A 12,831-nucleotide genomic window follows, 5' to 3' on the forward strand; every position below is an offset into this window, starting at 1 on the left:
ACTATTCAATCTGATTGTTTCTATAATAGCAAAGCTGACCTCGTTTCTGAGTTGAGTGACATAGGATAAGTAACTATTTTACTAAAATATTATCTGCATTAGTTACCTAGGTTGCTTATGAAATATTATTTCGTTAAAAAAAGATTTGGCAAACTTAATGAGACTACAATTTATTTCAGAAGAAAAAAAAGTAGAATATTAACTATTAAGCACACTTTATACGACTTTAATGTTGATTTTTTTGCAGTAAACCATAATAAAAGTCATAAACGTTTATTTCCAAAATGAATGTGAACGGTTTACATAGAGGCATAATATTAAAGGGAAAATTACTGTTCTTAGTTATAAGTCATATATCTTGGAGTAGCACTGAATTTGGCATAGCTCTTAATGACCTTGTTGACAGCTTCTAGAAAATCTTTTTCTGTAGCGACCTTGCGGCGTGCTCTGATAGCAAACATTCCTGCTTCAGTGCACACGGAACGTATTTCAGCACCAGTAGAATTCGGACAAAGGCGAGCAAGCAACTCAAAACGTATGTCTCGCTCAACAGACATTGAGCGAGCGTGAATTTTGAAAATATGCGTTCTTCCTTCCAAATCTGGTAAACCAAACTCTACTTTACGATCTAGACGTCCAGGACGCATCAGTGCAGGATCTAAAGTATCAGGTCGGTTAGTCGCCATCAACACCTTGATATTTCCCCGAGGATCAAATCCGTCTAGTTGATTGATCAACTCGAGCATAGTTCTTTGAACCTCGTTGTCTCCTCCTGCTCCATCATCAAAACGGGCGCCACCGATAGCATCAATCTCGTCGAAGAAAATCAGACAAGCTTTCTTAGAACGCGCCATTTCGAACAACTCTCGTACCATACGAGCTCCTTCGCCAACATATTTTTGCACCAACTCTGAACCGATCACCCGAATAAAACAGGCATCCGTACGGTTAGCAACTGCTCGAGCGCACAGCGTTTTACCCGTTCCAGGGGGCCCAAACAGAAGCACACCTTTGGGAGGTTCGATACCTAGATTGACAAATTTCTCAGGATGCAGCAAGGGCGTTTCTACTACTTCGCGTAGTTTTTCAATTTGCTCTTTACAACCACCAACGTCGCTGTACGTTACATCCGGTTTTTCTTCGACCTGCATCATCGTAACGGTCGGATCGATTTTCGGTGGAAGCGGAATATGGATCTGATACTTGTTCCTATCAACTCTGAAATAAAATTAAGAAATCAAATAATTCTTAACTATTCTTAAAAGAGCTTCTTAAAATTTTACAAGTACATAGGCTCACAGGCTCATACATAGACAAGGGATGATTTTATTTAAAAACTTGTATAAACAAATGTTATTTCAAACATATTACAACAACAACGAATAAATATGAAAGTAGATATTGTTCAAAAATTAAAACAAGCTTAAGTAGAAAAAGTGCCAAAAAAAAAAGGTTGTCCATTGTTCTTACCCGACACGCATGCCTTCCTCGATATCGGTGGGAGCTACTGAATCAGCCAAATCCACGACAAACTTAGCAAACTGCTTGACGTTGATGATGTACTTGGGATCGTCTGAATCGGCATTGATAATTTTTGTACACCGGGCTACTTGCAGCGGTTGCTCATTCTGCAAAATCTGCTTATCAGCTGCCAAATCCCACAGTGCCGGAGGCGCCAGTCCGGTGTCACTTTCCTTAATTCCGGTTAACTCATTAACTTGCTTGATTGACTTTTGGATGTCGTCTTCGATTTGTTTAATCGCTTTGTGGTATTGGCCTTGTCCCTGAAATTGAGGTTATGTTAATAATTTTAACAAAATTATCTTTAATGTAACAAAAAAACACTCACATAGGTTTTAAGAAGCTCGATATCCACATCGTCAAGAGCTGCAAAACAACATGAAAAATCAAATATTTTTTCTAATTTATACGGCATCAATATTAAGTTGGCAAAGATCTTCATCTTTTACCTTCAATTTCAGGCTCCGCTTCTTTATTATCTGTTTTCACTTTACGCATATCATCTCCGAGATGGTCAGGCATTTTGAATTGTTGGAAGTTTCAACAGGGTCCCAGACAATCAAATACCGAGTTCGAGGTTCTCTAGTAACGTAGAGTCTACCGAATCTTCGAAAAACTCAAAATAATTTAAGACCGATGATTACAAGCAACTTTTGGATGAATGAAAATGTCATTGGTGTAACACGCTAAACTTTATAAACCCATGTTTAGGGTAGTGTTGTTTGCTGAAATTTCCTTTAAAAAAAAATGAGATGACGCAGTGTTTCCAGTTTGAAAAAGTACAACCAAAAGTAAATCCCGTCCAATTAGGTACAAAGAAATTATTATTATTATTTTATTAAATACATTTTACCATTTTCATGGCATTCGTATCTTAAAGTTTCTTAAAAGCTAATTAACATTATAGTACACTAATTTAAATTTTGTTGAAAATTTCAATTGCTTTCAAGAAGCTTAAAATTGCTTTTTAATTCGATGAATCGTTATTTAGAATTTCACAGATATCTCCATTCCATAATCTCGTCTGGCTTGATCGAATCCGTCACAATCAACGAGAACATGTTGAATACTAATCCGTACTCCACAAAATTGACAGACAGGTGGAGAGTCTTTTTCGAAAAGGAATGAATGAGTTAATCGAGAATGTCCTATTCTTAACCTACTCAGAAATCTCTGTTCAGAAGCGTTCCTGCGGTCATTCCACTCAGTGGTGCATCTCTTAATCCTTCTCAGGAAATTTGTAGAAGAGTACCACTTTTGTTCCCATTCAGCTCTTATCCTGTGCTTAACTAAGCGTAATGGGAGAACTATCACTAAAGGTCTTTCATTTCTTCCTGCTTTAGCTTAAGAGTCAGCTTTATCGTTACCCCGTATGCCAGCATGTCCAGGGATCCAGGCTAAAGTGAAATTATTGTTAGCCAACAATGTACTCAGCTGTTGAATCCAAGGGTTTTTTTTAATTTCCCAGTTGAATTGCATCAATGCAGCTAGCAGAGTCCGTTAAAAAGATGGTGTTTTCATTTGGATTAGCACTGCTCCGACATTGTTGTCTTCCTTCGGGTACAAAGAAAGTTGACGAACAAACACGTACACTATTCAAGAACTCGTTATTCAAAAAGTAAAACTGTAAACAAAGCCTACGTCACTTGCAAGGATGTTTATGTATCCTAGGTGAGTATCGTAAACAGCAGTTGGCAATGATTCGTGTGTGTTCGCTCTAGTGTTCGCTGATACAGCGATGATGGTTGTTTGTTTGAAAATGCAACTGACACCACGAATTGTGATGATTAAAATGTTTACAAAAAAAAACTTTTACTAACACAAAGCACGGCATTTCCTTCGCCACCTGAGATATGAATATAGGTTGAATCCCGTCCACCTGACAGGTAAAGGGGTAAAGGTTGGGCATAAGCCCATAAGGTTTGAATAGTTTATTCAACTTTGATTTATAATAGCCAATGGCCTCATCTATCCTGGACCGCTACATCGGATATTTATTGAAAACTATCCAGATCCTTAAAGAGGTTGTTGGCAATCCCTCCAAATCTAAGTACCTGGCATCCCTGTTGAAGAATTATGCAACGAAAAATACGCGCTTCTAGCGGCAAAGGAAGTTACTACTCACTGTCTACCAACCGCTAGATGTCGTTACAAATACATAAAATATTATGTATGTCCTCTCACTTTAGCAATTCATGGTCAATGTGGTTAACACTGGTTATGTGGACAATGGCAACGCGGAAAATGAAATGATTTTGTATCCTGTTTAAGTGCAGGAATAGAAAATTTTTAATCGTGGAATTAATCAACCAATTTCCTTGACCCTAACTATGATTTTATATCGATGGGCTGACGTTAAATCAATAAAGAAAAATTAAATATCATTCTCTTCAACATATAAAAAACCCACCACCGGACCCTAATGGAAACTGATATTGGAAAATGGCCCCTAAAAACCCCTTCCTTTTCCCTTGTTAAAGTTTTTTTATCTAACTGTTGAGTCGCCGCGACTATTACGGCCCCTTTTCCTACTAACCTAGTGAAACGAATACACTCGGCACATTGAAACTTTAATAAACTAATTTTAAATAAAAAAAAAATATATAAAAAAAATCGTTTGGCATAATTAACTCCCAATTGATGGCTATTGAGCATTGAGTCATAAATGATGACTCTGTACCCCTTTGAGTGCAAATGTCCTTATGTGCATGTACATAAATATTTAAAAAAAAATAACTTAGTAAATCTGAAATCCATAACAAAAATTTGTCAAATCCCAGACTTCCCTAATGCAAGGACTTTGGAACCACCCGCAACAATCCCGCTATTGCTTAATTAACGAATCATGTTAAGACCAAAAAAGTTATTTAAAAGGAAAATCTTTTCCAATAAAATCCGGGTCTAGACAACTTTTCTCAACTATTTTTCTTACTGAAGAAATACTAATAAGTTTACAGATTTTTTTCTCTCTTTCGTATTTTAACATAAGCTTATTACAGAGACGGTAAAAATGGTTATGGAAAGCATTTTACTTAGCTTTGCTATTAAGAATGATACCATCATACTTCTGCTGGAACCATTTCATGGCGTCTTCCTTCGTGAGACGATGGATGAAACCAATCTTACCAGTCTTGCGTCGTCTCTGGGCAACGTTATAGCCTGTGGAATAAAGAAGTTCAAGTATCAGTCAATAGACAAAACTCTGTCTATATAGGAAATAAATCTATGGAGCATTATTTCAACTGCTGTTCGATGAGAGGATAGCTTACGGAGTATGGAAATTTAGGATACACGCAAGACTGACCACCTCCTATCGATTTTCTATATGCACAGGACTGAATAACATTTGAATGACACACAAATGATATTTAATTATTGTGCAATAAACTCAACGAGAAGGCAATAAGCGAATAACGGCAAAACCAAAAAACTGACAATGTAATGTAGTCAAAAATATTACATATCAGCAACGTTTTTCAATGAGCGCATTAAATAACTATTGTGCAAGGCGTTTCCTGACAAATATAACGTTTACAAAGAGGTAGAGAGAAGATAAATTTAGAAACTTCATAGTAGAAAACTCAACCTAATCCAAAAGAAAAGATCCTGATTTTTAGTTCAATGAGCGTAAATAGAGAAAAGAAATTCGAAAAACACGTGCAATGAAATGTATTATTAGATGAAATAACGTTGGCTTTAAAAATTCATATAACTATTATACAAATATAAGGTTGCTAAAACAGTTTCAATTGAATAAACAATAATAAATGTAGTCATCCTTCAAATGTGTTGAGTTTGATAACAGATCACAACACAAACTTTGTAACAAGACATAAATAAAATAAGGAATAACGAATATCAATGTGGATTTCTACTTTTCCCCAGAAACGGGGAGGCGTTTTAAAGGCACAAAATGCGAGGTTTATTTTGTCTTGACAAATGGCAAAAATAATCAAAACCTTGAATGGAATTCACGGAGAAACAAAACAACAGAAATGTTTGAATTGAAAATTACAACCAACTATTTTCTGATGGAAAAAAATTATTACACCCTACACCATAGACTTTTTTTTAAATTTTGAACGTGCACTTATCAAATGATACACAACCTACAAATGTATAACTATTATTTTATAAAACTAAGCATTCAAATCAAGTTATGCTCGAAATAGCATATTTACACTGTTCTATTATGCGTTGTGCTATTGCTCTATTTATAAGAACTTGGTTTTATACGATTAAAATTTTCTTTGTTTATAAGCTCGATCTTTCACTGACTGTTCTAAAGTTTCAACTCACCTGGTCGTCCCAAAACGACGTAGAAATCCAATCCATAGATTCCGATCGACGGATCGTACTTGATACCCAGATCAATGTGTTCCTGAATACCGAAGCCGAAATTTCCCGTCTGGGAAAAGTTGTCCCGACGCAATTCGTACTCCCGCACCTTCAAGCCCCGCTCGAGAATTTCCTCAGCCTTGGCACCGCGGACCGTGCAGTGAACCGCAATCTTTTCGTTACGCCGAATGCCGAACGAACGCACAGTATAACGGGCTTTGGAGTACACCGGAGTTTGACCGGTGAGCTGTTCCAGCACCTTGGCGGCTCGAGTCAACCTGTCACCAGATTCGCCGACACAAATATTCAAACACAACTTGCGGATCCGGAGATCACGCATAATGTTTTTGGACTTATCCTTACCGGCGGTTTTGGTGGCCTAGAATCAAAACAAAACATTGATCAAAATGTCCAACTTGGATATAAAGGTAATTCGATGCAGGCAGCGGTGGTTGACGAAACATCCGTCCGAGATATTCCAAGCCTCTGAATTCGGTTGCTTACCATATCTGCGAATGTAAATAAGAAAGTGACATTAGAGAAAAGGGTTGTTGATGCAGCAGAAAGCTAACAGCAAAATTTAACACTTGAAAATTGGCCGGATAATCGGTAAACTTCAACGTGATTTTATGATAAATGAGATGCTGTTCTTTTATATTTTTCTAAAAGTAGTACTCAGTTGCCAAAAAACACTTAAAACATAAGAAACTTACTGGAAATTTACGCGGTTCGGTTTAAAATGTGTTCACCAAACAACATAAGAAACCGGAAAAGAACAACTTTGATGTTTGACACATCGATATCCGGTGAAGTGACAGTATTCAGAAGCGTCGCGTTCGGCGCGTTGCTAAACAAATCCTTCGTGAAATAACCAAGATAAGTATATGAGAGGTGTAGCGTCATTATTTCGTTCGAAAAAATTACTATTGGGTTTACTGATTTTTGATAAGCGTTTTCGAATTGAATTAAATATATTTGTATACATTATATAGATTACATGCAATTCAATTCGAAAACGCTTATCAAAATTCAGTGAACCCAATAGTAATTTTTTTCAAACGAAATAATGAGGCATATGGCGGAAATGGGAGTATGACATAATGCCTTTTGGCATAATTACATTTTTTCGTGTAATCATGTTGATGTTCCACTTTGCGGACAAAGTTGCGAGTTTTGTTTTCTCAAGTTTTGCGGCATTGCCGCAAACATCAGGCCACCGAGGCTCCCCAATCCGAGGTGGCCGCCGACCCGCCGGAAGCGGCGGCCTTATTACATCGGTCTAGGTCTACTGGGGCCTCATGTGAAAGCTAGGGGTGATCATCCCCTTCCACTTTCATGAAAGTTCGAACGCGCAGCGTGAGGAGGCATGGTGTTTTTTATTTGTTTGCATCGTGTTGAGTTTTGTAAAACCGCCATAAGTAAGACGTTTAGAGCTAAGCTTGAACCGACTCCTCGCACGCACATTAAAATAGAAGATATAGATTACATCAAATAGAAGATAGATCAATTGGACGAAACTTGCAGGCGTTCGATTATGAATTTTATTTCCATACGTCCGTTGCCATCCATGCATATAACGAAATCCAGTTCTCTCAGATTTATTTATTTAGCGAAAAAAGTTGAGATCTTGATAACCAACGAACAATAAGTGAATATAATGCAGATTTTTTTTTAAATTTAATGAACAAAAAGTGGTAGGTTTTTTAAGTAGGATTTGATAGATGTTCCGAAATTTCAAACGCGTTTTTCTCGTTTCGACCTAACTGCTAGCTGCTAGTTTCGCCCTTATGAAATGTTACGCTAGCTTCAGTACTCGCTTTATTTGAGTTCAAATCATTTACCGTGAACTTTTACATCTTGACAGAGTTGCCATTTTTTTGGAATATTAAATGAAGTAATTATAAAAGATTATCAAGACTGGAGCGAGCGATATAAAAGATAGAAACAGATTTCATTCGTATTTAATGCGTTGTTTGAATGCGCATTTGCATGGATAAGCTTATGGAATTCGTTTTTTTTGCGACTGTTGATCTCAGTAAAAAGAAAACAAACAGAGAAATTTCTATAAACTCTGCGTAATAAAGTAATATATGCATACAGTGTAATAAATCTGACATCACTGTTCGCAATTTGCAAAATTTGCAAGTCGAGACGAAAAGTCAGATAGTGCATCAGTATAATTAGATAAATTTTAATTAGTTACACTGTTTATTTTAAAGAAAAGTTGAGTGGTTGTGCTGGAATATAAGAAGCTCTCCTTGAATATCTCCGAAATAAGTAAGTTTTTATTTTACCTTAAATGGAAATTCATATTCCTAATTAAAATTTACGCTGGCTGGAATCAGCTCTTCAGAAGGTTACATTACATGATGGCTGACATCACATTTTGTAACAATTTGTCACCATGAGTCGGAATTCGTCTTAAAGTAAACTCGTAGATTTTAGGATTTTCCGGCTGTTCAACTAAATAAGTAAAAGAAAATTTAACCTACAGTATTTCTAAAAAGATCGAAAATTGCAAAATTAATTTAATTCACTTATTTTTCTGAAATTCGATTTAAGGTAATTTTTCAATGATAACATTTTTTTGATCAATTTCAAAATATTGAGCCAAGTAAGTAGAAACACTAATTTTTGCATACTTTTTTTTACGAAGTTGTATTTCACTTTGTGTTGCGATTAATTTTTTTCCTTTGGGGAGATTAAAACTTTAACCCTTTAATGCAAAGTTGACCAAACATTATTTTTCGAGAAAACACCAGATCTCGACGTTTCATGCATTTTCAAAGTCTTTAGCATCCCAAATAAAATTTTCTTTGGTCTCCCTTTACGTGATTTTGATCAAATTTTGTTTTCGAGATAACATCAGATTTCGACGTTTTATAGATTTTTACGTCATATGGCATCAAAATTTGAATATCGATTTCTCAGATTTCCTTTGGTCCCCCTTCAGGGTAAAAAAACTAAGTGCTTCGAGGCACCCTTAAATCAAGTCCTGTTGAGCTTAAATTTTGTACAGGTCAGTTATTAGGCAGATCTACAGAATGTATTGTATTGTAATCTGTTGATGCAAAAGATGAGGGTTTTCACGCGCATATGAGACAGACTCAATTTTTTTCATATGGGTTTTCCCCTCCAATAAAGATAAAGATAATGGTATATGGTCGATTTTCAAAATTCGATTATGATTTTTTCTATACATCTATTTATTGCTATCCTATAACGTTATAACGTTCATGTTTATGCATTATGCAATGGTTTCGTTTGTAAATGATATCTTTTCGCAGCGTAGACTCAAAAGAAATTCTATCAAAATTAAACTTTTATGCATATTCTCGGCAACTTCGAAAACTTTATTTTTCATGAATCACTATCGCACGAACTACGCGAAAAACGGACCAATAATGCGATTTATTGGTCCGTTTTTCGCGTAGTTCGTGGCCTCTTACAATCAACACTGTGAAACCATTAACTTTACAATGTCTCGGCATAAACTCAAACAATATTTTAATCGAAGAAATCTAAACTCTTAAGAAAAATTGTAAGCAAACACTGCTTGAACCTATTCTTAAGGAAATGTACATGTATCAAACTAGTCTACGTTTCGGTTGACGAAATAAAATAAATAAAATAAATGAATTCAATATGATTCTGGAGTAATTTGCATAAATAACTAAATTCAATTTAAAAAAACCTTTAGAAGAATATCAGGATGCTTCACTTATGAAAACTGATCATCTTCTGATAGGCATTATCTTACATATTCTTAAGAAAATATATTTTATGCTTCAACAGAGATGTCATCGAAAAAGAAACCTGCCGCAAAGGGGCCATTTTTCTTCTTCATGTTGGAATTCAGACGCCAAGAGGAAGCTCGTGGTAAAAAATTTCATGGTGGACTTGAGCAAGTACAGCGTGAAGCCGGTCCACACTGGAATAATCTGGATGACGAAGCGCGCGAGATATACAAAACCCGCGCGCAAGAGTACAAGAAAGCGCCGAAACAAAATTATGGCGAAAAATACACCGCCCAGGGAATTGCCTTCAGTGTAGTAGAAAAGCAACAGCAGGAACGGATGACGAACCAGGAAAACACAAGTAAAGCAATAGTAGAACTCATTGAGACGGCTTCGGACAATAACGAGCTGGAAACCCTGGAAGTTGTCTTTATTTCTTTCAATCATTTTTGCAAGATTAACGAACTGGTAAGTAGTTTTTATTTGGAATGCATTTAAATTACTTGTAATTTATATACTTATATTACACGTCTACATTACACGTTAGCTGATATTCGTTTCTTTTACTGAAAACAATACAAACCTATAATGAATGGATTTCTATTTTTCTATCCTGCGCATCGCTTTTTCACACGTTGCCAATTGGCGTTTGGTATGAAATATGGGATCCAATTTTTTTTCGCGACGTATGATATATGGCGCGTAACTATTTCCTAACTTATGGCATTATCATCAAGTGTTCGGCCAATTTGCGTTGAACAGAACAAAATTATGAGAGATTTTCCTTTTTTTAATCTTTCTATCGATAGCATATCTTGCGAAACGAAACGAGATAACATTTACGTAAAATATGGATCAAAGCTCATTGTTGAAATGCGCAAAATAACTTTTGCGTGAAACGGAAATGAGCGGAACAATTTGTATTAAAAATTTAATAGCGGAACCGTAGCATTTTCTTTAATTAAATTAAATTTTTATATAAATAGATCTAATGAGAAAGGACCATTCACAATTTCATTTGTAAAATTTTTTTCAACTACGCCTATACTTTCTTGTTTTTTTTTTTATTTGAAAAACTTGTATTTTTTACAGACTTATGTTCCAGCCGAGATGGGAGCAGTGAGATATAATCTTTCGAACGGGGTTGTCGCTCAACTTCACGAATTCATTAATCCAGTTAAGCTTCCTCTCGGATTAGCGTACGAATCGAGTATTATAAGCGAAGAATCTCACCAGCTTCCGATTCCTCCGAATGCATTTGGTGAATCAGACTTCAGCATTATACTAGAAAAGCTTGTTGCTTTCATCGATTATGACAAAAAGCCATTCAAACGGGGATTTCCATTATTTGTCGATGCGAAGGAGGTGAAAATGGCTCAAAGCATTTTGGATCAATTTTGCGAGGATACCAAAAAGACCTACAATTTTCTTATTTGTCCATTGAATGAATTTTTCTTCCGGCTTAAACGCGCTACTGAAAAGTACGGTATGGATATTTGTGCCTTTCCAGCGAAGACTATCGCTGATATACTATTGAAAAAAGATCCATATGAATACACCAGTGGAATCGCCTGCAATTACCATGAGGATAATGGTATTTCCCGATTCTGTGCTTTATCACGCGTAATACGTTGGTCCTTCATGATATCGGATAATTGCTGTTTAGATTTGGGTATTGACCTCATCCCTGGCCTACATCTACCGCAAAATGCGGATACCACTCTCAGTGTGCATCTGACTGAAACTGTTGCCTCCAAATCGATGTCATTCGTGTCAGCATCGGATATGACCCACGTTTCTATGCCGCAACTCACCAAAATACGTAAAAAGAGTCCTTTCCGTGGTGACGACATCAATGGTTCAGTTATTTACAGTTCCCGTTCTGGAACGAGTCGCAAAGAGTCACATAACAAACACGAGTCAAAGAGAGCTGACTCAACGAATCCTTTCCACCATCTCGATGTATCAGAAACTTCGGATTGGTTCCCTTCTGAAAGTGTTATAACGAATAAATCAGCGTACGCTGAAAGTAATCCTTTCAGTAGACAGCTTGAGGTGGACGAGTTTTGCCAACAAAGGGATTTAGGACTGGCTTGTCTTGGTCGGGGGTCGCTTATAGCCACGACTTCAAAAGGCAAAGGCTCGAGAAACAGGTATGGTGGAGAATTTTCGGGAACAAATCATTCCTATCAGGGTCGCGGAATGTCATTTAGCAGCCCACCACCTAGCGTTGATTTATCGTCACAATATAGTGATGAAGATTGAGTTGTACTTGGTAATTTATCGAACATTTTTTACTATCGTTATGCTTTTTCCCTAAATTTATTGTTTCTACTTCCTATTTAGAGCAAATTTGTTACTAAACATATCGAAAAACAGATTGAAAGAATAGTAAGTGTTTGATAGTAAACAGTAGCGAGCATCAGTAACTTCAAAAGTAGATGTTTCAATGCTTCATTTATCAATCTATCGTTTTAATATTAGAGGCTTAATTTCTACGAGAGATAGACTTTAGTTTCAGTCATTTAAACGATCTTGAAATCTCTAATAAGATGTGAACATTTTGTTTTAATTAATTCCTAATAAATCCTGTTTAGATAAACTTAGCTACTTTTGCTTTGACCAGTTGGTTGGGCAACTAATTGTTACGTTTTGTTATATTTCAAATTACTTAGATATCATCTAGCTGAAATACAAGGCGGTTATAGTCTATGAAACTTCAAAACTCTGTTTAAACTTATCAATATATATGTTGTTTTGAAAGAAAAAAATGCAATAAAGTCAGTTTATCTCGCACATGCAGTTATTTTGGTCATGAGAATTCCATTCGAAAGGATAACAATAGAATTTGCAAAGAAATTTGACAAAAAGTGAAGAAAGAAATACATTTTTTGTATCAGCCAGATGAAAACGATAAGCAGCTGGTAATAGCTGCGAACGTTTTTTTATCTGGGTGTTAAGTTGGTTAAAAGTGGCAGAACAAAAGCGGAGCTAAGTGATAGGAAAACAAACAGTGCATGCGTTGTGCATTCATCCATTCATCCGATGGATGGCGTAAGAGCGAACCAATCGCGAATGGTTATTCATATAAATGAGTGAGTCGATTGATTTGAAGACAGTTCAAAAATATTGGTGAGTACATTTATAATATTTTAATCGCTGTATATGTATGATTCGATTTTTTTTATCTTTAACTTTATAAAGGGCGATACGGTCAAAATTTGGCCAAGGAAAA

At 36.1% G+C, this 12,831-nt stretch overlaps 3 protein-coding genes across 4 annotated transcripts in view; 1 reads left to right on the forward strand and 2 right to left on the reverse strand.

The window, feature by feature from the left end:
• Positions 1 to 203: 203 nt before the first annotated feature.
• Positions 204 to 2,215, reverse strand: LOC129744703 (26S proteasome regulatory subunit 7). The gene is made up of 4 exons (XM_055737368.1): positions 1,971 to 2,215; positions 1,850 to 1,887; positions 1,471 to 1,784; positions 204 to 1,218 (listed from the first exon to the last, which is right to left on the reverse strand). The coding sequence occupies exons 1-4, from the start codon at positions 2,041 to 2,043 to the stop codon at positions 339 to 341; spliced, it is 1,305 nt and encodes a 434-aa protein (XP_055593343.1). The 5' UTR covers positions 2,044 to 2,215; the 3' UTR covers positions 204 to 338.
• Positions 2,216 to 4,471: 2,256 nt separating this feature from the next.
• The window catches only part of LOC129744705 (60S ribosomal protein L11), a 259,877-nt gene continuing 251,517 nt past the window's right edge, over positions 4,472 to 12,831 (reverse strand). The window contains exons 1-3 of one of the 2 annotated variants that reach the window (XM_055737370.1): positions 6,364 to 6,381; positions 5,821 to 6,238; positions 4,472 to 4,680 (exon numbers count right to left, since the gene is read on the reverse strand). In XM_055737370.1, coding sequence (XP_055593345.1) covers positions 4,550 to 4,680; positions 5,821 to 6,238; positions 6,364 to 6,366 — 552 coding nt within the window. In that variant the 5' untranslated portion in view covers positions 6,367 to 6,381 and the 3' untranslated portion in view covers positions 4,472 to 4,549. Of the gene's footprint in view, positions 4,681 to 5,820; positions 6,239 to 6,363; positions 6,382 to 12,831 lie in introns of those variants that run through there. The other variant, XM_055737371.1, reaches the window with a different exon arrangement.
• On the forward strand, positions 8,001 to 12,388 carry LOC129744702 (protein maelstrom homolog). Its single transcript, XM_055737366.1, has 3 exons — positions 8,001 to 8,136; positions 9,655 to 10,064; positions 10,689 to 12,388. Exons 2-3 carry the CDS (start codon positions 9,657 to 9,659, stop codon positions 11,859 to 11,861), a joined length of 1,581 nt encoding a protein of 526 aa, XP_055593341.1. The 5' UTR covers positions 8,001 to 8,136; positions 9,655 to 9,656; the 3' UTR covers positions 11,862 to 12,388.

Source organism: Uranotaenia lowii, chromosome 2 (genome assembly GCF_029784155.1).
Source record: "Uranotaenia lowii strain MFRU-FL chromosome 2, ASM2978415v1, whole genome shotgun sequence".
Lineage (NCBI taxonomy): Eukaryota > Metazoa > Arthropoda > Insecta > Diptera > Culicidae > Uranotaenia > Uranotaenia lowii.

Bases quoted from the DNA above. Each gene is read 5' to 3' on its own strand.
- LOC129744703 (XM_055737368.1), bottom strand. From the start codon at position 2,043: ATGCCTGACCATCTCGGAGATGATATGCGTAAAGTGAAAACAGATAAT. The intron at 1,888-1,970 runs GTAAAAGATGAA...GTTGTTTTGCAG, and splicing joins AGCGGAGCCTGAAATTGAAG to CTCTTGACGATGTGGATATC. The intron at 1,785-1,849 runs GTGAGTGTTTTT...CCTCAATTTCAG, and splicing joins TCGAGCTTCTTAAAACCTAT to GGACAAGGCCAATACCACAA.
- LOC129744702 (XM_055737366.1), top strand. From the start codon at position 9,657: ATGTCATCGAAAAAGAAACCTGCCGCAAAGGGGCCATTTTTCTTCTTC. The intron at 10,065-10,688 runs GTAAGTAGTTTT...TATTTTTTACAG, and splicing joins TTTGCAAGATTAACGAACTG to ACTTATGTTCCAGCCGAGAT.